A 26,585-nucleotide genomic window follows, 5' to 3' on the forward strand; every position below is an offset into this window, starting at 1 on the left:
TCACTAAACTTTCTTTCACAGTGTTGAATTTTCTGACCCTTGAGACAACCCGAACACTTTTTTCTTAAAATTAAAGTGTAAACAAAGTCAAATTGTTTACAAAATTCATTATGAGCTAATATGAACAGACTGTATTTCAGAATATTTAAGATTACTATAAAGCGACAAGGGGTTATGGATTAACATAGAAAAATATCATACTAAGTAAACAAAAAAAAAAACAAGACGGTTTGCTTTCTCCACACACCGGAGCCAAAGTAATTTTGATTCTATTCACTGCCCAAGTGCAAAAGGTCAAGGCAGGCTGTAGAAGATTTAACCCTTAAAAAAAAGAGAAGCACAGATTAAAGTCAACAATAAGATTGGAGCAGGAAGAAGACCAGACATCAGGAGGAACAGCCTTGGTGCAGAAGGCATAAAATCCCGTCCATTCTATGTTATGTTCTGAATTCATTGCTTATTTATTGGTTGTTATACAGAAACAGAGAGTGCCAGGAATGAAAAATTCAGGCAAGAAGCATGGCTTCTCCTCCTTTTAGAAAATGCACTACTACAGACACTGGAGGGTAATGGCTCCCGCATGCGCTCGAGTATGTGTGTGTGGCATGGAGATTTATGGAGGTGAGTTATTTCTCCCCCATCTCTGACACAGTAAGAGGCATGAAGTCATAACATCACAAACCCAGAATGTCTGCCATATCCTGCCTTTGTAAAGCAAACACAGAGCTGCCAAGGATTTGAATTTCGGAAAACATGAATACAATGGAAAAAATATTGACTCCTTAGTGTGTGTCATTAGAAACTGAAAATAAATATGAAAAGTTCTGGAGAAAAATTACAAACAATTTCAAATTGAGAGTACAAACCTTCAATGGTGCAAGAAATCTATATCACATAAGTTATGTAGTTCAGAAAATACTAGCTGGAAAAAGTGTGATGTGAAACAGATGATTAAAATATCTAGTCAAGCAGCTCACACCCACTGGTAAGTATGAAGAGGTAGGCATTTTTCTCTTTCAATATATCTAAGAACCTTGGCCTTTATGACACATGAAAGACTTTAAATAAAGAAGATTCTTGACAGTTTCAATAGGTTTTTTAAAACATCATTTGTGAGGGGGCACAATGAATATTTGGGGTCCTCCTGCTATTTATCTCTGTCATTTCTGTTTCTATCTCACCCACCGACCTGTTGGTGAATTCAGCTGCAAATACTGAGCTCCTGGAAGTGTTTTCTGGTTCCTCTGTTCCTCTGAGATGGAGGTGAAGAGGATGATAACCCGTGTGTCGTGACATATTGATTAACATCTTGAAGGATGTGTTGCGAGGGTGTCCATCCTGACTGTGTAAGCATTTCATCTCGCCCCTACTTTATTTATATCTATATTATATAGACTAATGTATGGAGACTAAACTTGACAATAAAAACTAAAATTAATAGTCCAGCTTTTTTTGTTGTTGTACTGTTCAAGAAAACAAATGTTCAATACAAGCGCCAGTTATATTTAACTGGTTGCAGGCCTTTAAACAATGGCGGCTCCTTGTACTTCCTGACAGGCCACAAGCATTGTTGGTTTTACCTCTTACATTTTTATCATCATTTTGTGACTCATGATAAATACTGAAATTATTTATTGCCTGACGGTTGCTGAAATGGGTTTTGGTATACTGCAGTTTGTGAATCGACTCCTTGATTAGACAAGACCAGTCATAATGAAATGAATACCTCCACAACCACTTACCTAATTAGATTTCACTCTCAACATATTGATCCAGCTTCACTTTTGACCTTAATTAGCTTCACTCCTTGAGTCCAGGGCCATCATCAAGTGCTCACCAACAGAGGGCCAGATTTGGGAAAATGTAGGTCTCTGGGATAGAGCCAAGTTCGGGTTGTCATCAACAGCTTAACTCTGCAAAATATGGTATGATGGTTAAGTATACATCAACTTGAGGGTTTTTAAGGTTTATTCACTTAATAATTTAGATTTTCTGATAACATCAATTATGTTGTGCATTTCAAAAGCTTAAAAATACGACACAAGCATTTTCACTCATGAAAAAAACATCACAGTTACTATGACAGATCTAAATGTTTCACATAAAGTATTCAAGAAAATACATAAGGAACGTTACCTTATAATATAATTTCACACGACAGCACACATATACAGTATTTATTTGTTTTTTATTGAACATCTGCTTTGTAACCATGTATTTCACAATTTTTTTTAATTACAAATAAAGCAAGAATCACTATGTTCTCTTTGTAATAAAAGCCCAGTTGCTTGTCCAAATTACAAGAAGGCCTCCTAAAGAAGCCTGAAGAATCTTCACAATCCGGTGCCCAGTTATCAATCTATTGCCATTTGAAAGGACAAGAGTAATTTGTAAGGGAATAGCAACAAAAATGGTTTGTGGTTAGGGTCCAAGTTCCTCATCCTATATTCAAACCTGGCACACACTAAATTAGTTAAAAATTTAAAATTTTTATGAAATGCAAGTTGGACGAGGCAAATATCTCAAAATAAAAACAGACAATCCCCCCTCCCCCTCAAGAAACAATAAATGGTCAAACTGCTCATTCGAGCTTGCACACAGATGAATACATCTTTAAACCATGTCTAACTGGCAGCAAAAAAAATCTGTTAATGAGCCAAAAACCTGAAGGAGAGGTTTGAGGAGGGATGTTAAAGGTAAATAATAGCTTGAAAATATCTACATTAAGGGGGATTTATCATAATCTGAATGTTTTTCTATGACTGCCTCTGCTCTGCCATATAAATGCCACCAGAAAATGGTTGATTATGTCTCTGACAAGTTGGCCTTGGTTGGATTTCCTCTGCTCTCAGCATCCATCTGTTGTGCGCTCAATGCTATGTTCTATTTCTCCTTCATGAGCTCTGACTCATCTTTCTAATAATTACATCCATTTCCGTTCTGAAATAGTTTCCCCTTTTTTTTATATTGCATGATTACTCTCCCTCCTTCTCTGACTCATTTAGTTTATTGCAACAGTACAGCATCCTGTTTGCATTTTTTCACTCACATTCTCTGAGTGACTATCATCTTCTCACCTCTGACAGATTTGTTTATCATCACTCTTAAGCCCCCCCAGTTCTTGGTTCTTATCCTTGTCATTCAGACATGTTTAGTGTCATGACTGTCTTCTTGTTGCCTCCAGGGTGGCTGCGTATGCATGCAGAACTCGTTGCTGTTGTGGAGTTTAAAACTTGGCAGGTGTTCCTGTTTTCTCATGACAATAATTTATGCCGAACTGAAATTAAAGAACCAGCCCAGTATGTTCCATTGGTCTTCTTCCAATAAATCTTTACCCAACATCCTTTGGAGAACACAGCAGGAGTTTTCTCACTGTGAGTTGATAGTGTGAACAGATGTTACTTTATTAGCTTCATGAAGAGAGATGATGACATTAACTTCTATTGTCTTTGGAGATTTTTTTCTCACAAAGCTATAAAAATCAGTTCAAAACTATTGTTTTCTCTCACAAGCCCACAAGACAACAACCTTCTTTAGTCTTTATGCATTTAATATCTGTACGAGAAAATTGTGTAAGCTTTCCACTAAAACCTGCACACCTTCTTCTTGACCTTTTGTCAAGTTACAATCATAAACCTCTGTGAAATTATGTAATTTTTCAACTTATATTTTTGAACATATTTGCATAAGACATATTTGCATAAGACATTGAAAATCATAAAACCGTTTTATGATTTTGTTTCTGTATCCAACATGTGGAATTTTGGCAGCATTATTCTGATGTTCAGGGAATACAAATTCACAAATGCTAAATATCTTGCTACTGAAAATCAGTCATTAAATACAGTAGTAACAGTGTTAAGTATTTTGAGTTATTGAAATATACCGGATAATAAAAAAGGAAGAAGTGGTCTTAAAAAAGGAATGTTATTGGTCAGTTTTGAACTTAGTCAGCTGTCTTTTCAACAAAATCAAAGAGATGCAAACTTATCAAATAAAGTGTTATGTGACAAAAAGTAAAATTTTTTTTTTGTTTGAGATTCATGGGAAGCTCTTTTTCACAATTCCAATCAGTGAATCTAATCTGTATGTACCCATTCAATTATTAATAAATAATATACCTGAAAACAGTTCTCCTGACCTTTCTGCTCTTACTCAATTTATTCCATGCATTTCCTTTTCATTTAGTATCTGTAGAAGCAAAAGTAAAAGCAAATATCTATATTAGAATTCTGACAACACATTCTGGGAATTAAAACAAGTCAAATACTTATAATGTTTGGACCACTATATGAATTGATCTCAGTACATATCATATTGATCTAATTTTTACACATTCATTCATGCAAGACATGTGGTTGTACTGGCATTCAGACTAATTTTTCCCTCTAAAACCTTGAATTGATTGCAGAATAGTTGTAGTGTGTAAAATGTTCTCCTGCATCCTAGGAAAATCTAAACTTTATGGGAGCTAATCATGACTGAAAATGCTTTTTTCTGAACCAATTATTTTGGACCCAAGGTATTCTGGGAGTTAAATGAATCTACTCCTCGAAAACACAGTTATTAGTATGTGCCCTAATCTTTGCAGCACATAAAATCAACAGATTAAAAATGAACAGCACAGCAACAAAACAAAAGAAGACAGTGTAATTTTAACACCATTTTATTAGCAACATTGTGTCTGTTAGTTATATATTAGAAACACTGTACTCAGTCTGAAAAAACGGCTGGATCAAAAAATAATGCAACTAATGTAAATACCTGAACATAAATCACAATTCATTTTAATAAACACCTCTAATAATAGTAATCATAATAATAGTCCTCTTAATTATGTATTTCTCTCATACTTCTTTATGGCACTACATTAGCTGTGCATCTGGTTAAAATTCAGCTTCAACAATATAAACAATGAGAACTTGTGAGTCTGCATGTGTTCTGTGTGAACATGTTTAGCTATAGCTGTCTCTGTGAGGACCAGGGAGGGTGTCGGGCCTCTGTAGTATTTCGCTGCTCCCACGTTTCATACTTTTAAAGGGTCATCAGAGGGTTTAAGATAAAAATTAAATTTCAAATGTGTAGGCTCGGCGGTCAGCTGTGACACATATGATCAAAATGTAGAACAGGAGGGTGTGTTATGGCTGCATTATGCCCTGGAACAGTTAGATTTATGACTTTTTGTAAAGTGCCTTACAAAAGTATTCATGCTTCTTGAACTTTGTTCCATTTGTTATCTCACAACAATAAATTTCAGATTATTTCAAAGGAATTTTATATAATTTTATACAACATTGTACTAATTTGTAAATTTCAACCTTTTCCCTGAATAAAATATGAAGAGTGTGGTATGTACTTGTATTCTTTTCCCCTGGAGCTATCTCTGTTACTGTGATAGCAGTAAGCTATCTCTTAGCAGTAAGTTAAGAGATTATTTTATTGCTAATCCCTGTGCAAGTAAAGGTATTATGATTTTTAGGGGTAGTTTTCCACATCTAGTGACTGAAATTAGGTGTGGACTTTGAATGGTCCATTTTAACTTGAATCTAGTTTATTCTAAACTATTTGGCTATTTGTTCTGGTTTGTTTCCCTTTAGAAGTAAACCTCAAATCTCAAGCTTGGTAATCAGGATATTTACTGATATTTAGCTCTAACCTGTCTTACCAGCTTCATGTTGACATGTTGAATTATGTTCTGTGATATATTCTGCTTTAAACGTATAAACAATTTTATCTCTGACTTGTCTGGTATGTTCCTTGGTCTTCATGACATTTTTTCTCATCATAAAAAAGTTTGAAAAACACCAATGATTTCAAGCAGCTAAATTTATGTCGAGTTCCAAGTACTTACATATCATCTATATTTACTAAGAAGGTCGACATCTGCAGGCATCTGATTGCACTGGATTTTGTCCAGCGGTATCAGAATGAAGGAGGGTGAGTTCAAATTCCTGGACAAACTTTTGATTTTTGTTTGTGAAGCACATATACAGTTTTCCTTCCACTTCACAATTATGCATTAGTTTGTGTAAAATCCCATAAAATCCCTATAAAATACTCAGATTTTTGTGATAGTAATATGACAAAATGTGGAAACTTGATGGGGTAATAATAATACTTTTGCAAGGCACTGTTTGATCATGTCAGAAAAGGAAAAATGAAATTATGCACTGTTTCACTTCCAGGTAAATAAACAACCATAATTGTTGGTAAATATTACAGAGACAAAAATGGAAGGCCAGAAGTACACATGTGTCTACCATCTATTTAATAGAAAAAGGCTGTCGGGGTCCAAGAAGGACACTCTAGTCAGCTTCAAATTTCTCACACAGACGACTCTTTTGAAATCAAGCAATGAATAATTTTCAGCTGAATGTCCTCGGACCATAAAATGCTCTTCCAGTTGAAAAATCAGCCCTTCAGCCAGTCCGGTCAGCCTTGTGGAGAAAGTAAAAACAATCCAGAGCAGGAACTCTCTCAGTACCTCAGAGCAAGAGCATATTTTCTTCAGTCCACTGACTCGAGAGAGAGGGAGGGGAAAGAGACTGAAGTGTGGCCTATTAAATATTTATGCATGTGCCTTTAAGGGTGAATCTTTAGCCAAAGCATCCGGATATCAGTGGTCACATACAATACAAGATGTACGCTGAAAAGTCCACAAGCTAAAACTTCAGTAAAGAACAGAGATTACACTGAAAGTTAAATACCGCTCGTCTAACTTCTGTCTTACACTTTCTATCAGTAAATCAAACAATATTGTTAGGGTTTGTTATAATCTGTCTCTCTGTGGCTCATGGCGTTCTCTTCCACTTTCACGATGAAATATTATTGCAACACGCCTCTGCTCCTGGTTCATTAAACATTTGGGTGACAGCTTTGTGTTTGATTATAATGAATTGAAAAATTATGGCATAACAACAGAACACAATACACGCTTATACCCACAATGCATGCCCGTAAACTCACATTTACTTTCTGAATATAATGCAATAACACAGCCGACTTCTCCCGGATAGAACATGAAGGTTCTCCTCTCGTCTTCAAGCGGGATGAACCCCCTGTGCTCTCTCAGAGAGACTATTAAAGTTGAGACATGAAAGGATTTGAAAAATGAGAGGGAATTAAAATCTTCTGTGAGCCCTTAATGTCTTAAAATGTTAAGTCCAAAGTTAAAACTATCAAAAACATCTGTGGGTGGTAGCTAAAAACATGAAAACACCCTCCTTCTCCTCCTCCTCTCTAATCTTTGTGGATAATATTTAAAAATCTCTATAATCTGTTGATGGAGGAACAAACAGATCATCCTTTCTTAATGGAGGGCACCAGATTTCTCCCGGTCATTTTTCATTTGTAGCAGCTGTGTAAAAGATAAAATCCCCCCTGAGCACATCATCATTTTGGTGTCGCAGTAATCTGCTAGTGTTTCAGGTCAGAAAGTAGGGAAGTAGGGCAACACAAACTTTACCACTCAAAATAAAACAAAGCTTATTTCATCCATTGACATTTTAGAACACTTTTTAATACTTAGCCTGGGCAAAGTAAGCTCCTGGGCCTGAAAAGTGTAAAGGTGAGAGAGAAAAAAAAACTGTCCTGAGAGCCATCAGAGTGGTCCAATCTGCAGGTGGCGACAGGGCAAAACTCAAGTCCTGTCCAGGTGTGGACTCACAGCAACGAGCGTCCACCTTCGCTCAGCTAAACATCAGTGCTGATGCTACAGCTGCGCGTAAACATTTCCCTCATGGTGACAGAGCGGGCCAGGTTTGGCTTACGATAGTTTGAAATGTTAACAGGCACTGGCAGGTCCAGATCCTGCTGCTGGACGCTGCGGTAGCTGACGCGTTCTCCACCATTCCTCAGGCCTTCTGGTTGGTGGTGGACCTGCTGTGGCGGAGGAGGAGGCTGAAGGTAGAAAGGCAAGTCATAGTGCGTGCATGATGGACAGAAGGTCTGCGAACGTGTCAGTTTTCTAGCCAAAGGAGGGGTGGAGAAAATGGCGGGGCCATTGGGCATGGAGGAGGCGGCAGCCGTCGCCGCCACAATGTTGTGGTTCGAGTGAACCGGCGGGATGCGGGACGTGACAGCAAAGTCCGGCTCCTCCTCCTCCGACTCTGACTCTTCCTTCTTACAGCAATAATACTGGAGAGGGGGAAGAAAAGAAGGTTGAAGAGAAGAAAAGAAGGAAAAATGAGAGAAAATGTGAGGATGTTCAGGGGATCTGAATATTTTTGAAAGAGTTAAATTATTTTTAAGGGTTTCTGTTTTATAGCTTCACGTTTAATCTGAATAATGCTGCTTCCTTTGTCACAAACCCTGAAACAGAAAAGTTATTTGCACTTTGTCAGATTTTTGCTGCCAGTACCTGTACTATAAAACTAAATCTTTTGAATTTCTCTTATTTTCTGGCCAAAACCAGTTTTAAGATGTGATTTGGATATTGTTTTTAGATGTTACTGTTGCCTATTAGGTTTATTGGTCATTGAAATTTGCTGAAATTATAACAGTCATCAACTGTTGACAAAAGATGAATATTTGGATGAGAGGCTTTAATCAGTCTGTTTAGTCAGAAACTGAGGCGTGAAGCCATTCTTAAACCCTGTTTGTTTCTTGTCAAACAGAAAACAGAAGCATGAGTCAATTAATGCTTTGTCCTAAATGTGCAATATCATAAAATTTCTTAGAATTCAAACATTTCAGAATAAAAATGACACTTGTTGCCACCTGGTTAAAATGGTCCATGTGATAGACTAAAGTTGACAAGGATACATGTATTTGGACTGGAGTATTGTTTTGCTTTGGACCTGTTATGCTTTTCACTTTGGAAAAAAAAATTGTAGATCTGTAATACAGTCAGCATTTTTTTAGGCTACTTTCACAGACCTCGGAGGTTAAACTCTAGACCTTCCCAATTACTTTTCTGAAATCTAGCATCTGGCTTTTTTGTTTTGGTACATCATTTAAATTCTAGCTAAATAACCAATAAGTTGTAGGAAAGTTTCAGAAAAGTTACTGGAAAATTCTGAGAAACTTACAAAGAAATGTTTTGTTGACTGTATATAGAATAAGTTTGAAGAAAGAAACTGAAAAATACCTCTGAGACAATTGATTGAAAAACATAAGACATTTCCAGAAAAGTATTCAGCATAGTATCCGGTACTATACAGGAAGTTTCAAAACAATTTGGAAAGCTCCATCAAAGTCCCAGCAAACTACCTTTTAAGTTCTGAAAAATAACCTCTAAATATGGGTAAAATAGTTTGCAGGTTCTTTTAGAGTTCAATTTCTTCAAGGAGAATAATTACTAAGTTCTGAAAAGTGAAGAACAGAATGCATTTTATAATACTACAACTCGGCATGATCATTTCATGTGTTTATGAACAAATTGGTAAGTGGAGCCTCACCTGTAGCCTACAGTAGCACAATACTGCGATGATAAGGAGTAATATAACCGTAGCAAGAATTCCACCAGTGATGACCACTGTCCCGGCTGTCATTCGAATGGCTCTCCATCAACACCCTGCAAAGAGCAAGGAGGAGGGAAATAAAGAGCAAAGAGGAAGAATGGTGAAGGGAGTAGAAGCAGAAACAGAGGTGGAAACAGCAAACACTTCATCAGTACAGTAGCTTCATTAAGTAGATTATAACTGTGTGTCAGCTCAGTGGTGCTTATTGAATTATCCAGCAGCTAGGAGGCATGTAATGGAATCATCCTGAAAGTGCGGTTCATAATATAGACAGGATCTCGGAGCGGAACGCAGTCTGCAAGGGAGGGGAAAATCAGCAATCAACTCCAGGACAGCTGTTAAAAATGAGACGTAGGCATGACAGCAGAGCAAAGAGGTAAATGGTGTAAAGGATGGATGGAAATAAACGGGGGTAGATGGAACAAAAGCAGACGGTGCATAAAAATGAAGAAGAGTAGGTGGGAGAGAGTGGGAGAAAAGAGGGGGGTTGACAAAGAGGAGCGTTTCACGGCTGACAGTAAAATGCTGTGGCGACGCAAAAGTATAAAAATATAGAGGCAAAATGTGTTCATGTAGATAAATCACTAAATCTTATGAAATGGGAACATTTCTGTATCATTTATCATCATACATATTCATGAGGTGCCAATGCTGCACTAACACAAAGTAAATTTTTTGAATGACTGGTCTGTTTATTGTCCTGCACATCTAATTCCACTTTGGCAGAGGAAAACACAACAGTAGAAAATTAGTTTATAGGTTTGATTACTTTCAAATATCACTGAGGTTAAAAATAAAATGTTTGAACATGCTCTTATTTCTCTAACTTCACATCTACCAGGTGAAGGGAGTGGAAGCAGAAACAGAGGTGGATACAGCACACTTCATCAGTACAATGTACTGTTCAGAATGCTGCGGATGTTGCTGCAGAATGCCACTGTCAACATTGGAGTTGCATCTAATTAATAATGTAGCTATGGTAACTCATTTTCTTGTAATTTTGCCATCACTAGACCTGTTGAAGATAGTTTTGTTGCGTCTTAGAGTGGCTTAAGTGGTTGTGATTTAATTAGTAAATGGGTTTGTGAGGATGGAGTTTGGGGTTTAGACATTCTCACTTCAAGCTGTCCACTGAATCAGCCAAGACACACGTCCCAAAAATGTTTTGGACTGAACAGCATGCAATTATTAGCCTGAAGAAGAGATGTGACTGATGTCCTCTTTCACTTCTTTGAAGCAAATGTTTCATAATCTGTTGCTTTTATTATATTTAAATGGGAGATATGCATGAAAAATATGCTTCCATTGAACCTACTAAATATAGATTTGGTGATGAAAATTCCACTTTTTAATTAACCGTATACTTTATCACAAAGGATTTTTTTTTTAATCTTTATTGAACCTTTATTGGAGACTCTTTGCACACAGAGAAGTAATTAAAATTTGTGGCATCAAGTTCTCTTTCACATGCTGTGCTCCCAGCATATTCTAACCTCTGGAAATGATCTGCAAAAAATAAAATTTACCTTTTATTGCAGGAGCATAATATCATATTTTTGAACTCTATTATAATTTTCCTCAGTGTGTGTGATGGCAAGATAAAATTGGATCCTCTGCAAACTTGAATGTCACAGTTTTAGATATTTAACATTCTAATTATTCAATAAACTCCCAGTTTGGATGAACTTAGATTTTATTTATTTTTTTATTTGTAGATGTTATTTTAAAATATTCATACATTAGCTTTAGGGGGGTATAGATGTGGAAAGTGCTGGCATTTAATTTCTTAATATAATTTTTCTTTATCATTAGAATTTGTGTTTGTGTTTCACTGTAGTGTTTGTGATTTTTATCTGTGAAAAATAAAGTTCACTAATTTATCTGTAAAACTTTCCGTTTTTGTTTGTTTGTTTTATGTTCAACTAACTGCAGCAGATAATATTATGCAAACCAATGGAGCTAAAAACTGATTTGGTTTCTATCTTTGGGTCGTTTTCACAACATAATGAGATGTGTCATTCCGTCTACAAGTTCAATAACATGCTATTAGATCTGAAGCTTGACAGATGTGGGCAGAGACCTTTTCTCTTTGTTGTATCTGAAAGTGTCACAGGACCACACCAACACATGCCATTCTGGATAATTGCCTGAAACCAAAAATAGGCCGGCAGACTTGTTGCTAAGTCATGACTCAATAGCAAAAGTCATTATGAGCAAGCGAGAACACAGCACTGAAGTGTGGGCATATGATGAAAAGACGAAACTTCACTATGAGCAAGACAAATAAAAATGGGAGAATTCTTTAAAAAAAATAAATAAATAAAAATTCGTGGAAAAAACTTTCCTCCGGCTGCTCCAAACACATCCTAGCTTGAATTTGTTGGAGTGACTTCAAGTGAAAAGCATTTGCTATTTAGAGAACTATTCAATAGCCTTGAAGCAATGCTAAGCTATATCAAATGCATCAGTCTGTAACTTCCTTGAGTTCTAAAACCGTTCTGCAGCGCGTCTCCTCAAAGACAGCCTGTAAAGTTTTAGAGGAACACAAAGCACATTGCTCATCTACAAACAAAACGCCGCTGCTCTTCTCTCAAGCTGTGATACAGCTGGACTCTAATCCAGTCGGCAGGTCACTCAGCCAAACAAACAAGAAGGAACAGCTTGAGCAGTGTCTTTTTGCCTCAGAGGTTTGTAATTAAAAGACGTGTAGAACTTTGTGTCAGCGGAAGAAAGCAGAAGAGAAAGTTTCATCTCATTTTTAGAGCAAGTAAAGCGTCAGTAAGAGCGCCACAGGCAGGAGTCGAAAACATTCCTGTTGAGAAACTGGTCAATTAAAAAAATAAGGAGCCATATGTTTCTTTTTAGGTGATAAAAAATAATTAGCAGCAGTGTGCAATACTGGTAAACATTAACATAAATGCAGACAGCAAGGCTAAATGTTTTTTTGTTAAAGATCTTGTTATCTCTATGATTGCCATAATGCCAACCATGTCTTTCCATTGATACTTGAGGCTAAGATAATTTTCAGCATATCATTTGTGAAATAAATGTCTATATATCAACAAATGAGCTTATTTTAATTTCCACTTATTTCTCATGGTTTTGTTATGTTTTGAGAAATGTCTACATGAGTTATCATCAGATGCAAACTTCTTTGTTGAAGGACATTCTTATAAAATATATTCAGATATATTTTTTCTTCAATTTGTGTGAAATACATCAATCATTTCAAACACATACACTTAAGCCAAACTAAAATTACAAAAGAAGTGGGACACAAAGTGTGGCTTAAAAGGTTAAAAATCCCTCAAAAAACTAGAATATTAAATGAAAGCGTCGTCCTAGTGTTAGAAATTGAATGTAACAAAGATTGATGCACTTCTAATTTGTATTTCTGCTCCACGTTAGAAGATTTGGTCAGGATTAGGATCAAGCAAAATCAAATGCAAATCCTGAGTGGGGAGGACTTGTTCAGAAATCCAGACGAACAAATGACACTCCTGGGTGTTGAGAGCGTCACTTTTATTGAGTTTTTTTTTAGTTTTCTTTGCCGAGTTGAAGTCATTACCCTTATCCAAGCCAAACATTTTGATCAAAATCATGCTCCACTCCTTTCATGGTCTTCAAGTATTCATACTCTTTGAACATTTCAGAATTGAATTGGGATTTATAAAAAAAATGCAAGTCACAGTTTTTATGTATCTTTTTTCCTCAACTTCACAATCATGTTTTGCTTTCTGTTGGTCTACTAAGTGAAATTAAATTTCTAATAAATTACCCCATAATGGGACAAAATGTAGAAAGGTTTTTGGAGTAAACTCTGCCAACTGGAATTGTCTAAATCAGAAAAGTGGAAGAACAAACGGTATGATCCTATATACAATTTGGTTAAATATTTAATTCAGGCCATATACCTATAGTATCAAAAAAGGTTAAAAAAAAAACCCCAACAACAACAACAAAATAAGTAAACAACTTTTCAATTCTTTGCAAACAGAGACACAGACATTACTTTAGTCACTGTTGAGGCGAGGCAGACAATCCATTGGGACTCCATTAATCAGATCAGCATGTGAGGGATGTGTTGTGAGAAGGTGACAAACAGTGCTAATTGTTTGACCACACACACCCTGACACACAGGTCCTTCAGACTCCACTGTGAAATAGAGCCTTCGAAACCCGTCCACTCAGCTGCTTTTGCAGGGATTCGTCCACAGGAACGACAAGAGTTGGAAGCAGTAGAGCGATAGCAGCGGGTAGACGCGCACACAAAACACCCACAAACACCCACATGCTGTAATTTTAGTGGTAGCTAACATGCTCAGACAGTGAGCGTTAGAATAAATTTCCGCACTTCGATGAAACATGGCAGGGATCACAGCAGAGGTCTTGCTCGGAATAATGGCTGTTGACAGGCTTTCAGTTCAGCGGTAGAAAAGTACACAGTAGGTGGTGGATTTGAGTCGCGCACAACAGACAGTAACATGTCTCTGGAACAATGGGAAGAACTCGGTTGCAATGGTGGATGTCAAAGAGTGAATTTGAACAACACAGATACACTAAATAGAGTACACAATGCCACAGTGCATAGCCATAGAGTCCGCTTTAGGGAATTCAGGCTCTCTAACAGTTCTTTTCATTAACTTTAACTATTCAGCCTGGCTCATCTTCACTGGCAATATGAGAATCAATGCAATGATGTTTGAATAATTGAATGATCTTATCGCAGATGCCACCTTTCCCTTTAATTAAAGGTGCAGTCAGTCCCACTACAAAGCAACCATAACTACAAATGATCACATGTTCTAGCTAGTGAATTTCCTCTCAGCAAGGGTCCATAGATGAATACAGACTTACAAATGTGTTTAACAAAAAATAAATAAAAAATTCAATCAACTGAGACCACCTGTGGGTTTGCAGGTACAGTAAAGATGAACAAAGGAAAGAACCTCCAGCTTAATGCCTTCTGTCACTTTAAACATCTCTCTGACCATCATCCTGGATTTTATGTTGAAATCCAGGAGTAAAAATCCATCAAGTAGCATTTGCCTAAAGAATTGTTCAGTTTTTCATCACATTACATTTAGTGTTTTCTGCTTTGAATGAGATATGTTATTTCACATGCAACAGTAATAGCAGAACATGACCTATGACCACCTACGATATCAACAATTATTTAAAGCAAAAGTGAATATGTTTATAAAATGACAAGGACATTTTGAAACTGGAGTTGTTTTAAGAAGTTGGAAATTGTAAACTAGAACCTTTTGCTTCCTTACTGACCATAAAGCTGCTGAACATTAAAGCTTTCATCCGATTCTTCACAATCCTTGCTCTGACTTAACGGGAGTCACAATTTGTCCTGGAAATCCTATCAGGATAAACACAAGTTGGTCTGAAAGTCAGCTCAAAGCCGCTGATGCTGCCATTTCTTTTCTGCCATTGGTGTGTATACAGTTTTTTTATTTTCCCAAAGCGAATGTGTTTCACATGTTTCTTCTGAACGGCAGTTCAGAATAAATTTTAAATGCTGGAAAGCAAGTTTTATTGCTCTTTAAACACTTGGGAGTTTTACTGATCTTCTTAGATAAGCAAATTAGTATATGAATCTTTTTTCCAAAAGCAATAGCTCCTTTTTCTACTTTATCATAGAAAGAAAAAGCCTGAGATTAATCAGACAACACATCATAGTGAAGTATCTGCTCATGTAACTCAAGAAAAAGAAGAACTTATTGGAAATTATATGGAATTTAGGTTAAGTATTTCAAAAAATAAAAACCTGCTAAAGCGCTCCAAAATTTCATCTTCTTTTCTTACAGACTAAAGTAAAGATTAATTTAAGAGGGTGAAAAAGTCATCCTTTAGCCTTCACATATTGCTTTTCTCTACATCACTATGTCTGGCTGCACCAACCATGACTGTATAACTTGACTCTCACTTCCTGACTCACTCTGTCCTTGCATATTATTCCACCATCTTTCTATGTCCCTGAACCCATCTCCAAGAATAATGACAACTCAGATGACGACTGCCTGGGGGTAAGTCCCTTCTAGCCCATCCCTCTACTAAAGCCAGCTTAACTCACTCCTCATGCTGACCTTGAATCAGGTACAAGAGAGAAACGGACGAAAGGAGAATAATTTGGGGTTGAGGCTGAAGAACAAGGTGGTAGCTATAAATGTGTTTTTATCCTCCACATGTGTCTCATTATTGCCCAGGAAACATTTCTGTAATTAGTGCTCCTCTGCAAATGATATATCATAAAAATGGCTCTTGGCTTGCATGAATATAGCACTGAAAGGAGACCTGAGGGTCTCTTCATTTAATTATACAGCTCACTAAATGTCCCTCATCCATTTGAATGACCTTACTGCTCTTCTTTACAAATTGCAGGCTGATTTAAGTCCAGTCTGCTGCTTTAACCTCAAATGTGCTGTGCATGGACTGAAGCAGCCAACCATGACTGGCCTTTTTGGTGTCCGAAACATCCTTTATAATGTGATAAATACCTCTTCTGGCTTTTCAGTTTAATCCCAATCTACTTTCAGGACCTCAAAGTATGGATATCACATAAAGCGCACCAGAAAAACAACAAAATAACTTATTTTTAAAGTTTTTAGGATCAACTATAAAATTTCAGAATTTTTTTTTCAAATTTCTTGACAAAAAATATTGATTTAAAGAGCCTCATTAAAATGTGTTTAAATTTACATTTAAACATATTACATACAAAAACTTGATGTGTTATGATTTATGTAGTCAATCCACATTAAAATTTTAACAGTATGTCTGGACTTTGACTGGGACACACTTGATTTTGAACTGAACTTCCATTGTTGCACTGGCTGTACATTTAGCATTGTAAATTGTTTGATCCAGGATGTGTGGGGTCTGCAGAAATGTTAGCTGACAGTTTTCTGAACCTAATGCCGGGTGATTTTTTTCATAACGCCTGTTTTCACTAATGTTCTCTAACAATCCTCTGATGCCTTTACAGAAGTGCAAATAATATATTAAGTATATTTATTGTTGTGCTGACGTCTCAAGGAAATTGACTGGATCTTAATTAGGGGCACGAGAGTAATTGGGGCTAAATACAAATGCATGTCTCAGATTTTAATATGAAAAACCTTTGAAAAATATACATCCCTTACTTTCTACTTTACAATTATGAGCCACAATACACAGACTTTGTGATTATATGATCAAATGTGAAAATGTTCAAGGTGCATGAATAGCTTTACAGTGACCCTGTACACTATCCTCTGCAAAAATCTCCTATATTCAGCAAATACTGTTGATATCTACGCCAACTTTGCCCTATTTAACAGGACATTGAAACAAAAGGTTTAAATTTAGGATATTTTATGAGTCACTCAACTCTTGCCATGTCTGTGTAGATCTAGCACAGTTAAAGCAGATTTGCTCAATTTTAGGACATCTATGTGGCTCAAAACACTTTTAAAAATCCCCAGTTTCCTTTTCACATTTTATGTCAAACATACTGAGTTTAAAAACTTTCACTGTCAGTCATGTTCTGTTATTCCAAATAATTAAAGAAAGACAAAAAAAAAAAGCTTTCAGTTTTGAAATCATCTCAAAATAATTGCATGTAATCACATTTTGTCAGTTTGATGCTGCACTTCCTGTTCCTCCTCTCTGCTTCACAAAGCTCTACCCTCTGCTGTGCAAATAACACCATTGGTCTGAGGGCGACAGGCTATAATCTTGGCACCACCAGGGGCTGCAGTGGGGTCTGAGATATTTCAGTTCTTCCAGTATCACAGAGAATTGAGGGTAGTCGCTGCTCTGCTGACTGACAGCATGCTTGTACTTTTGATTCATGAAGACAAAGTACAGGATTTTTTGCCCACCAGCTCAAAGGGACTGACGTTAAACCTATTCAGGGAAATGGCACAAAAAACAAAGTCTCTCAGTCAAGAGTCCATCCATCCATTGTTTAAACCCACTTATCCTTGCAGGGTTGAGGTAAAGCTGGGTCTGGAGCAGTGATTAGGACAGAGGTGGGGTACGCTCAAAAAAGTTGCCTGAAAAATTGTTGGAGTTTTTGTCTCCCTTAACATCCTCCTCATAGTCTATGCTAGCTAAATGGATCCTTAATCAGCCTTGTTTCTCTCTCTTCTAAAAGCCAACATCTCCCAGTTTACATTCTTTTAGCTATTTTAAACTAATGAATTAATAAACTTACTTCAATTTCATGTTTTCTTGTCTTTCCCATTTGAAAGATTGGCAGATGTCAGATCATTAATAAACCCAGGAAAATCCAATGATGGAATAACTTGAGACTCAATGAAGAGTAAAGCGATGCCTCAGTTACATGTTACATTCATTTTTTTGGGGGGGGGGGGTGTCATGACCATGATTTTCTAAAAGACATAAACAACAGGAAATACTTTGGATTAGGATTATTACCAGTTGATTTAATCCATTTAAAATAAACTGCTCTGAAATGTGTTGGTTATTGTCACAGCAGTTGTTTTGCATCTACATCTTCCAGATCAATGTTACGATTCTAAGTGCTCCCACATGTGCAGCCCTGTACAACTCACTCCGTGTGGATAACTTAGTTTCCTTTCTTGATCAAAGAGCAGGACAATCCTGCTAGCGATAAATTCAAGCTGGAAATGTCATTTTGAAGCAGATCAAGGAGACAGATTTCTCCAGTTAACAATGTAAATCTTGATTGAATATCAATAAATAGTAGGACACAAAATGTATGAGCTCTAAAACAAAATCCAATGAAAAAATTATAGCCAGTGCTGTTCTCTGATGTCTTACAGATCTGCTCCTTATGAGAGACTCAGAGAATGAACTACAAGATGCATCACTTATATTTGCAACATGGAAACAAAGTGCAAAAATGTTGAAAACTAACCAAACAAATCATGTTTTTCACATCTACTAATAGATCAGTACATCACTATCTATATCTATTTATTTATATACAATGACTATCTACATACAATTGAATATAGATACCATCTTTCACTTGCACTGCTCAGATTTAATCACTGCCTTCCACTAAATACTATTCTTTTGTAAGGCAACACGCTGCTAAGTTCAATTTGAGTCACTATGTCAACAAAGCACTTGCTCTTTTCAGGAGAGAATTTTTGCATTTTACGCCCCACAGGTCATTTCAAATTTGATCACAAACTGTAAACCGTTTGCTTTGGTCTATGAAAATATGCATGTGAAAAGACGTCAACTTTTCAAACAAACGTTTGCAGTGAACAGTACGAGTACACCCACATCTGTCAGTGTTGGTTTTGTATTGCGAGAGTGGATGAAACAAATACTATGATATGAAAATGTATTTTTTTCTAGCATTGTTAGACTTGTGAGCTGATGTGAAGTTGAAATAATAAGTGCAGTCCAATAATAAGTTTCCTGAACTGCCCAAATGGCATTTTCATGACAATTTCAACTAAGTAGAAAAATTATTTTCAATCTTTTATTAAAAGAGGAACATATCTGCTTAGCTAGTTGTTTCTAATTGGGGAGAAGGCTGAAAATGAGGCAGGATGATTTTGCAGTTTCACACACTGGTTCTCTTTACCTCAAGGACATGCAACCTGATCACAACGCCCTCATAAAGGATGTGTTGTTTGATATTTCATCTAAATGTATGTACCAAAATGACAGCATGTAAGGGAAATCTGCATGAACACACCTGTACATCTGCAAGAAAAATGCAGTGAAACTAGAAGAAGTGTACTGTAGGCCAAGACACAACTATTAAATCCCCTTCCAGTGGATGAGAAGATGTACAGTGTGAATAAAAAGAAAAAATGTAGAAAATATCTATTAAAAATGATCAGTTTTATTATTTTTATTTTAGCTCAGATTGCGTCACAAATCCTCTGGAGCGTTGTTTTGGGCTGGCTTTTCTTTTCTGTGGTCTAACACGACAAAACTCCAGCTCCCATTTGATATTCTGACTAAAGGTAAAGATGCTGTCAAACTATTTCTTATGTCGTCACCTGCTTCTCAAAAAGTGTGTAGAAAAGAGTCTCGAAACATGAAATTATGCAGCACTTGGTAAAACATTTGGTCATATCACATATAAGCATGTGTATCTTTTGGAGCTGTGCAAAATTGGAGGCATATTGGAATGAAAGATGTGGAATCTACAGGATACTATGTAAGGACGAAGTGAGGTAATTTTGTGTCAAAGTCAATTTTTATTATTTATTATTTGAACATTTCTAAAAGTTTAGTGCCCCCAGTTGTCAAATATTTAGGAGAATTAATTAATATAAAAAAGGGTAAAATGATAAATGGCCTTTATTACTTTATTAAGTCCAAGGCCTTCAAAGCTCTTCACACAACACACTGCAGCTAGATTGTAACCCCAGCTGCCCTGGTGCACTCTGACAAAAGCAAGGCTGCCATGCACCTGTGCCACCAGGGCCTCTGACCAACAACAGAAAGCAAGATGGGTGAAAACACAACAACTGAGACAAATGGAACAACGGGTTTCAATCGGCCACCCACTGATTACACTATGCAGATGCTCTGTCTGAACTGATAAAGTTTCAACTCAATTCTGGGAGCTGAAAAGTCAGAACAGTTCCTGAGTAGTACTGACATACATTCTAATTAATTCAGTAAATAATTATTTGGCCACTTGGGGACGTTCATAGAACTAATATTAGTTCATAAGGAAATATACACAAAAGGAAATGCTATGTAAAATAGGGGAATATCAAAAACAGCACTTCAGAAACGTGAACATACTTTCTTTCCACGAAATGGAAAGAAAGTACACATTTCACATTTAGACACATGTACAATCTTTCTGTTTGTGGAAAAATGTATACAAAATTTAAAATCAGATTCTAAAACTTACTTAATTCTACATAGTTTGTTAGATTTAAATTGAATTTAAAATGTTTCAAGGCATCATTCAGTCATAGTGAGTTGATTTGCCTTTTAGTTTAATGATTAAAGCCACAATTCACATAAAGCCAGATTGTGACTTGGCCACAATATGCATTTGACATTGTCTATGCATGCACAAAGCAGACACAGTTTCCTATTAGCCTGTGCATGCATGAAGCTGCAAGCTCCAATCCTGAGATAAAACAGGATGCATATTTGTCTGTGATTAAGAATGGCCGATCCACTATTCATATTACAAAACATGAAACCAACAAAAAGAAACGTAAGAAACCTCTAAAAATGGATAAATTAGCAGAACGGATATGGAACATGTTGAAAAAATAGAATCAGAAGATAAAAATGCATGCAGAAAATTTTAAAATAGAAACGTTTTGGGAGTGTTTTCAAAATCTGCTGATTGCTCGGCTGTTACCACTAATGGTCAGCGCTCCAGAGACGGCATGAGCAACAGTATGAGCTGATCTTCAGTTTCTATGACTACAGTTCTATTACCGACTGACATTTTGCCATTACAGTTTCAGCTTTTGAGTGGGTGGTTTATGCTTTTAAAGTAGTTTTATTTGCACCAACTTTCCCCAGCTTGCTCTAAGCTGATAAATAAAAAAAGATTCATATGCAAACGGCGTAGAGGGACAAAAATGAATCATGCGCTAAACTGAGAAGTTTATGAATCACTGTTTTTGTTTTTTTGTTTGTTTTTAAATAAAGTCCACCTGGGCATCTGGGTATTTTGTTCTGTATTTTATTCTAATTACATCTCCTTCCAAAAAGGGACCATGCTGACATTTGCAACTTTTGTGTTTCGGATTTAAAGCTTTAAACCGTGGGCTCTGTTGATAAGCCTTGGATAAAATGATTTGGACCATGAAATTAATAATGGGAATACCCCTGGGCTTTTTCAAAATGAATGCAGTGTAATTCAATTAAAAGTGTAAACTTAGCCTGAGTTATATATTATCTCATTTTAGTATTTATTATGTAATATGCAAATATGTGCACAAAAAACAGCATTAGGATAAATCACGTACGATTTCAGTTAATATTTGTTGTCAGATTTCAGAGGTTTAAGGGATGTTTTCAAAACAAAGAAGCTCTGGTTTCAGTCGATTTCAGTTTCACATCATAATGTAATACAGTTACAAATTGGAATATGAATTTATAATATAATAGCCTTTGCAAAATTGATGCACCCATATTTGTTTGTTTTTTTTACATTAAATTTTGCATGCTGCAAATGTTGAAATGTGTAGAATAAAGATTTTGATGAATTATTAAGACTTTTTAAATCAAAATTGTATCTTTACTCAAATTTACCAAAGAACTAAGATGACTAAATAAATTACAGCAGACAAACACAGCAAAGATGCAATGGGAGAGACTCAAGAGGGATGCAGAGAAACAGCCAGTTTTTCCACGCCCTCTGACCGAATCCTCTCCATCCCCACCTCCCTTTGGAGTAAACATCAGATTTTTTTCTTCTTCTTTTTTTTTTTTAACAATCACTCAGTGGGATGAGGTCAGGCGACCAATAGATTCTCTGCACAGACATGTTCGTGTGCTGGTCACTTCTGGGGGTCTGAGCACATCCGTCTGTGCACAAGTGATGAGTGAGCACGTCGGGGTGTAGCTGCGAGGGGGGAAAGCATGGTGCTGAGGGGGTGGAGTGAAGAGATGGGTGGTGGTAAAGAGGAAGAGGAGGAGGAGTGGGTGGTGACTGTTTAACATGATCAGTGAGCAGGCATGTTCCCTTCCCCCCCGGTTTCAATCTATCCTCTCCACTCTCCCAACAAGGAGTACCAAGAGTGCGTTTTGAGCCCAGTTAGGTTGAAATAATTACAAAAATACGAATATGTTGCTTACTAATTAAATTTTTTTTAGCACTTTCAAAACCTTCCTTATTCTCCTTCACATCCCGTCCTGATGTTTTCTCATCATCCATCTGCCTTGGAAATGTCTTTTTCCTCCTTCTGTTTGTCCTACAGCTTCCCTCTCTCCCTCGTCTCATTGTTTCTGTCCCGATAAACAGACTGGAAGCTGGTAGAACAGCAGGTACATGCATCACATCTTCAAGACAGGCTCCAGGGAAAAATCAAGACTGTCTATAACAGAAATATGTAAGAGAGAGAGATTTATCTTCCAAGAGGCCTAGGGTGACCTGAAGCTCATCAACAGAGTCAGCATGGGAACACGAAGCCCTCCTTGCCTTTTATAGTTCTTTGGTCATCTGATACATTGGAGAGCAGCAGAATTGCACCAATATTAATGAAAAACATGTTATGATTCATCAATCTTTCATTCTACAAAAAAAACTTCAAATGATCCATCATCAAATTAAAGATTGTAAAGCCAAAAGCACATCAACAAGGTAGTGGTGAGTCATTGCATTTGACAACCACTTTCATTACCACGGATCGAAAGTATTTTTCTAAAGTGATTTGAGCTCTGAGAACTTAACTCATGGTTATTATTTTCTCAGTCAGTAATAATTGAAAACAGACAGTGGGGTAAAGGCTGGCTACCGTACGCCTCTAATACAGGTTAAAAATAAATAGAGGTAGATTTCCCTGAGGCAACGGATATATTTTGCCCCTGCTTTGTTCTATTATTTGTTGGTTAGTCACAACATGCAAGCATGCAAGATGACAACTTTTTAGCAGTGTGGATGTCATTCATACATTTTCAGTCTATGAAAAAAATCTATTACATTGAATGTAAGCCTGCCATCGTGACATGGTTGTCGGTTTCACTTTCAAGTATAACCTTAAAAAACCTGAAATAGTTAAAACAGTTGACAATGTTCTAACACATAGTCAGAGCCAAAATGAACAATAATTACGCTCCCCCATGGATATACATCTTCAATCAACTGTTTGTTCAAGTACAAATGCTGTGATATTCACGCTGCATCAGTAATTGGTGGCGTTAACATCAACGCATGAACGTTTCTCGTCAAACCCCCAGCTGGTTGCAGCAGACAGCCGCTCATGCTGAGCCAAGCTCTGCCGGAGGTTTCTTCCTCTGAAGGGAGAGTTCTCCTCTCCACTTGCGCTACATGCACGCTCAGTGACGGACGGCTGCAAAGCCAAAACCCAATGGGATTGACTGTCCTGCCACTGCATGCTGGTTCTGGGAGGGATTGCTCCAAAGTCAGTGATTTGACGCAATCATCTGGGCTACCTTAGACAGAAAACTTGTCACCAGTGGAAATAATTATCTAAACTCAAATGCTGTTGGAACATAACTAACTTATTTTGAGCTCAAAGTGGTGAGCTATAAATACATTCAATTGGATTGAAAATTCAGATAATGAAGATATGGAGCCTTTCTAAAGCACTGCTTAAAGATATTTTAAAACGATTGTCTCAAAACAGCTGCAGCTCATGTATACAAACAGACAAAAACAGCTGAATCATTGTTGTGGTTTCTATCTCTGAAAGTGACCATGAGTCTGAGCAAACCAGGCTACTATCTTACTATAATCTCTGGATTTCTTTCCTTTTTACTAGTTTTTTTGTGTTTAATATCACCAAGCACTCTGTTTGCATGTAAATGTGAGGAGCATAAATTATTAGTTTTGGAAAATATTGTTAAGGGCACAGATTATATCAATGCCCTCAGTAAAATTAATATTTCAAATGATTGTAATATCTTTTTAATGGCTGTCACATGGATCATAAACTATCACATAAGGCATAAGAAGAACACATGTTAGGAGTGCCGTTATGCATCACTTCAGTTGAAGGCCATCACATACTTCAGTGCATTCTGCTGACGGGTGTTGAAGCTGAACAGCCTTCTGAACCTCAGCAGCAGCTTATTTTTGCATAACATCAAATGTTATTGATAAAAAAGTGTCCTATTTTACATCATTATAATTTTAAAGCATAGGTGTTTCATAATTTGACTTTTGTAACTTCCTCTGACAGGTAGCTGTACTGCAACACAAATGCTAGCCTGTGTGTAATTATAAACAGCATCAAAGGATTTTATTTCAGTGGTTCTGTTTTGCTTTCAGTTGATTTTGTTGGCTTAGATTATGAAAAGCAGGTTTGTTTCTGCTTTACTTTTTAAGTGTGAAGTTTAGATTGAGTGGCTATGTCCCACCATCATCAAGAAAATACTCGTGTGAATTTGAGAAATATCTTGAAGTGTAAACTGCATCTCAGCCTTTAGAAATTTGCTTGTTGACTGACATGTCATCTGGTCAGTCATTGCTCTTTGTATCAAAATGTTTCCAAAACACTCAGTAGGTGATGGATTGCATCCTGCACAAACCCCTCCCTCTGACCCTAAGCTGTGATTTTACCAACATTTACACAACTGTTTCTCTCTCTCTCTCTCTTTTCTTCCTTTTTTTTTTTATTTGAGCGACATCAATGCTTCTTGAGATGTATTCTGACCCTGCCTGACTAAAAATACCTTCAGCTGAACAATTTGGATTGCAACCGTTCCTAACAGTTGGCGACAGAAGTTCTGGCTCACAAGCCATGCGGTTTTGTCAGCGTGTGGCGTCCCTGGCCAGGCAGCAAGTGCTTCATGGAGAGTGCAGAAACCTGTCCCTTGCCTTTATGCTCACTCCCCCATCTGTTTATATCTTTGGTTTGGGCCTATGTATTCACTGACATTGCTCATGGTTTCATAAGAGCATTTGAAAACTCTCAAAAAGGCAAGTAAGTGGCTCTATCCATGGTGCTGAACTCTCTACCTATCTATGCATGCATGGTTACCTTCAGAGATAAGATGAATTCTTTGGGTCACATCCAGGGCACTTTTCGCTCCTAGTTGACTTCAGTTATTCAAACAAAAAAATCTGAGCAACGGCCAAGAAAAAGTATCAATTGGAAGAATGGAGAGAGAATGCAAAATCTTTGTTTTGCTTTTGAAAGAGTCACAACTCTGAACTGGAAGCAAACATAACCCCCAACTGGGCCCAGTCCTCTATGACTGTCCTTCATCAATAAGAAAAAAAAATCCAGACAAAAGATGCAAAGGTCCAGGCTTATTTCCTTAATCTTTTCCAGTAGACCAGCTTCCTTCACACTCTCTGGAGATGAAAATGATTTCTTTCTTTTCTTTAGCTCAATTCCAGAAAGGAGTATAGAAAAGAAAATATTAAAGCAAAATCAAAAAGGTTTCAAACGTAAAAAAAAAAAAAAGAAAAGAAAAAAGCGAACCGGTTTCCGGTGATAACGACGTTTTATCTGACAGATGTGCTCAGCAGCGCACCAGTCCATCAACCGCCCGGCTGGAGTTGTTGAAACAGTGCAGACTGATCTGCAGGAAAATATAACACTCCTACGCAAACATCCTCATGATCAGCAGCACCAGTAGCCTGGGCAACATGTGCGCTGGAGAAACAGCATGGGTGCAGGGGGGGGATTTCGCCATTTCTTCCCCAACGACCACTTTCGAGCCGCCTCCCAGAAGGTCGAGGTCAGATTTTTGTTGCAGCGTCGCTCCAGGTTGCGCCTCCAGCCCGGCTCAGATCCCGCTCTCTCTGTTTTCTTCTTCTTCTCCGGATCTCCTCCGGCTTCCTCCTCAATGTTTTATCCTCTTACCGCATGTTCGCTATCCGGCTTCTTCTTTTTTTTTTTTTTTTTTAATTCTTTTTAAAAAGCTTTTGTTGTGGAAAAGCAAACGCCTGCAACCGGATAGTTCTCGGAGAATAACGGCGTCTGTTTATGCACGGCTGATGTTATTTCCGCGTTGGCCAATTAATTGCCGATTCTTGCAGAGTGACGTCCGATTCTGCGTAGAGACGAAAAAAAAAAAAAAAAAAGCTGCGCTCTAAATCCAGGGGAGGTTGGCCACAGTGCCTGAACGGAAAGTCAGTGTAGTAAGTGCAGCCAGTAGTGCTTACGGTTTCTGGGCTGAGGCTGCAGTGACGTGGGCAAAAAATTCATCCATACCTCTTGAACTTCTTCTTTTTTTCTTTTTTCTTCTTTTTTACTGTTGCAAACAGACACTTTAATGTATTTTATAGCGATTTTATGTGGTAGTCCAACTGGAAATTAAAGGAAATTGACGTCTATTTTTATTTTTTTTTGGTTTATTCATAGAGATAAATGAAAGGTCACGTGTATTTTTGTGAATCCTTTAAAATCGTCTTGATAGACGCAGAGAAAAGCGTCATGAAATGTCATGCTGATTTTGAATTTATGTAAACTTTTGTGCACCATTGCATACCTGCACTTATTG

At 37.1% G+C, this 26,585-nt stretch overlaps 1 protein-coding gene across 1 annotated transcript; it reads right to left on the reverse strand.

Annotated features, from left to right (window-relative positions):
* Positions 1-4,650: 4,650 nt before the first annotated feature.
* On the reverse strand, positions 4,651-26,158 carry fam163ba (family with sequence similarity 163 member B, genome duplicate a). The gene is made up of 3 exons (XM_055040703.1): positions 25,115-26,158; positions 9,399-9,514; positions 4,651-8,136 (listed from the first exon to the last, which is right to left on the reverse strand). The coding sequence occupies exons 2-3, from the start codon at positions 9,489-9,491 to the stop codon at positions 7,693-7,695; spliced, it is 537 nt and encodes a 178-aa protein (XP_054896678.1). The 5' UTR covers positions 9,492-9,514; positions 25,115-26,158; the 3' UTR covers positions 4,651-7,692.
* Between the last annotated feature and the right edge of the window lie 427 nt (positions 26,159-26,585).

This window comes from Poeciliopsis prolifica, unplaced genomic scaffold (genome assembly GCF_027474105.1).
Source record: "Poeciliopsis prolifica strain line A6 unplaced genomic scaffold, Auburn_PproV2 SCAFFOLD015, whole genome shotgun sequence".
NCBI lineage: Eukaryota > Metazoa > Chordata > Actinopteri > Cyprinodontiformes > Poeciliidae > Poeciliopsis > Poeciliopsis prolifica.

What these genes read in the sequence shown, in the direction of transcription:
- fam163ba (XM_055040703.1), bottom strand. Translation starts at nt 9,491, where the DNA reads ATGACAGCCGGGACAGTGGTCATCACTGGTGGAATTCTTGCTACGGTT. An exon ending in TGTGCTACTGTAGGCTACAG is followed by an intron (nt 8,137 to 9,398) that starts GTGAGGCTCCAC and finishes CCCCCTCTCCAG; the next exon opens with TATTATTGCTGTAAGAAGGA.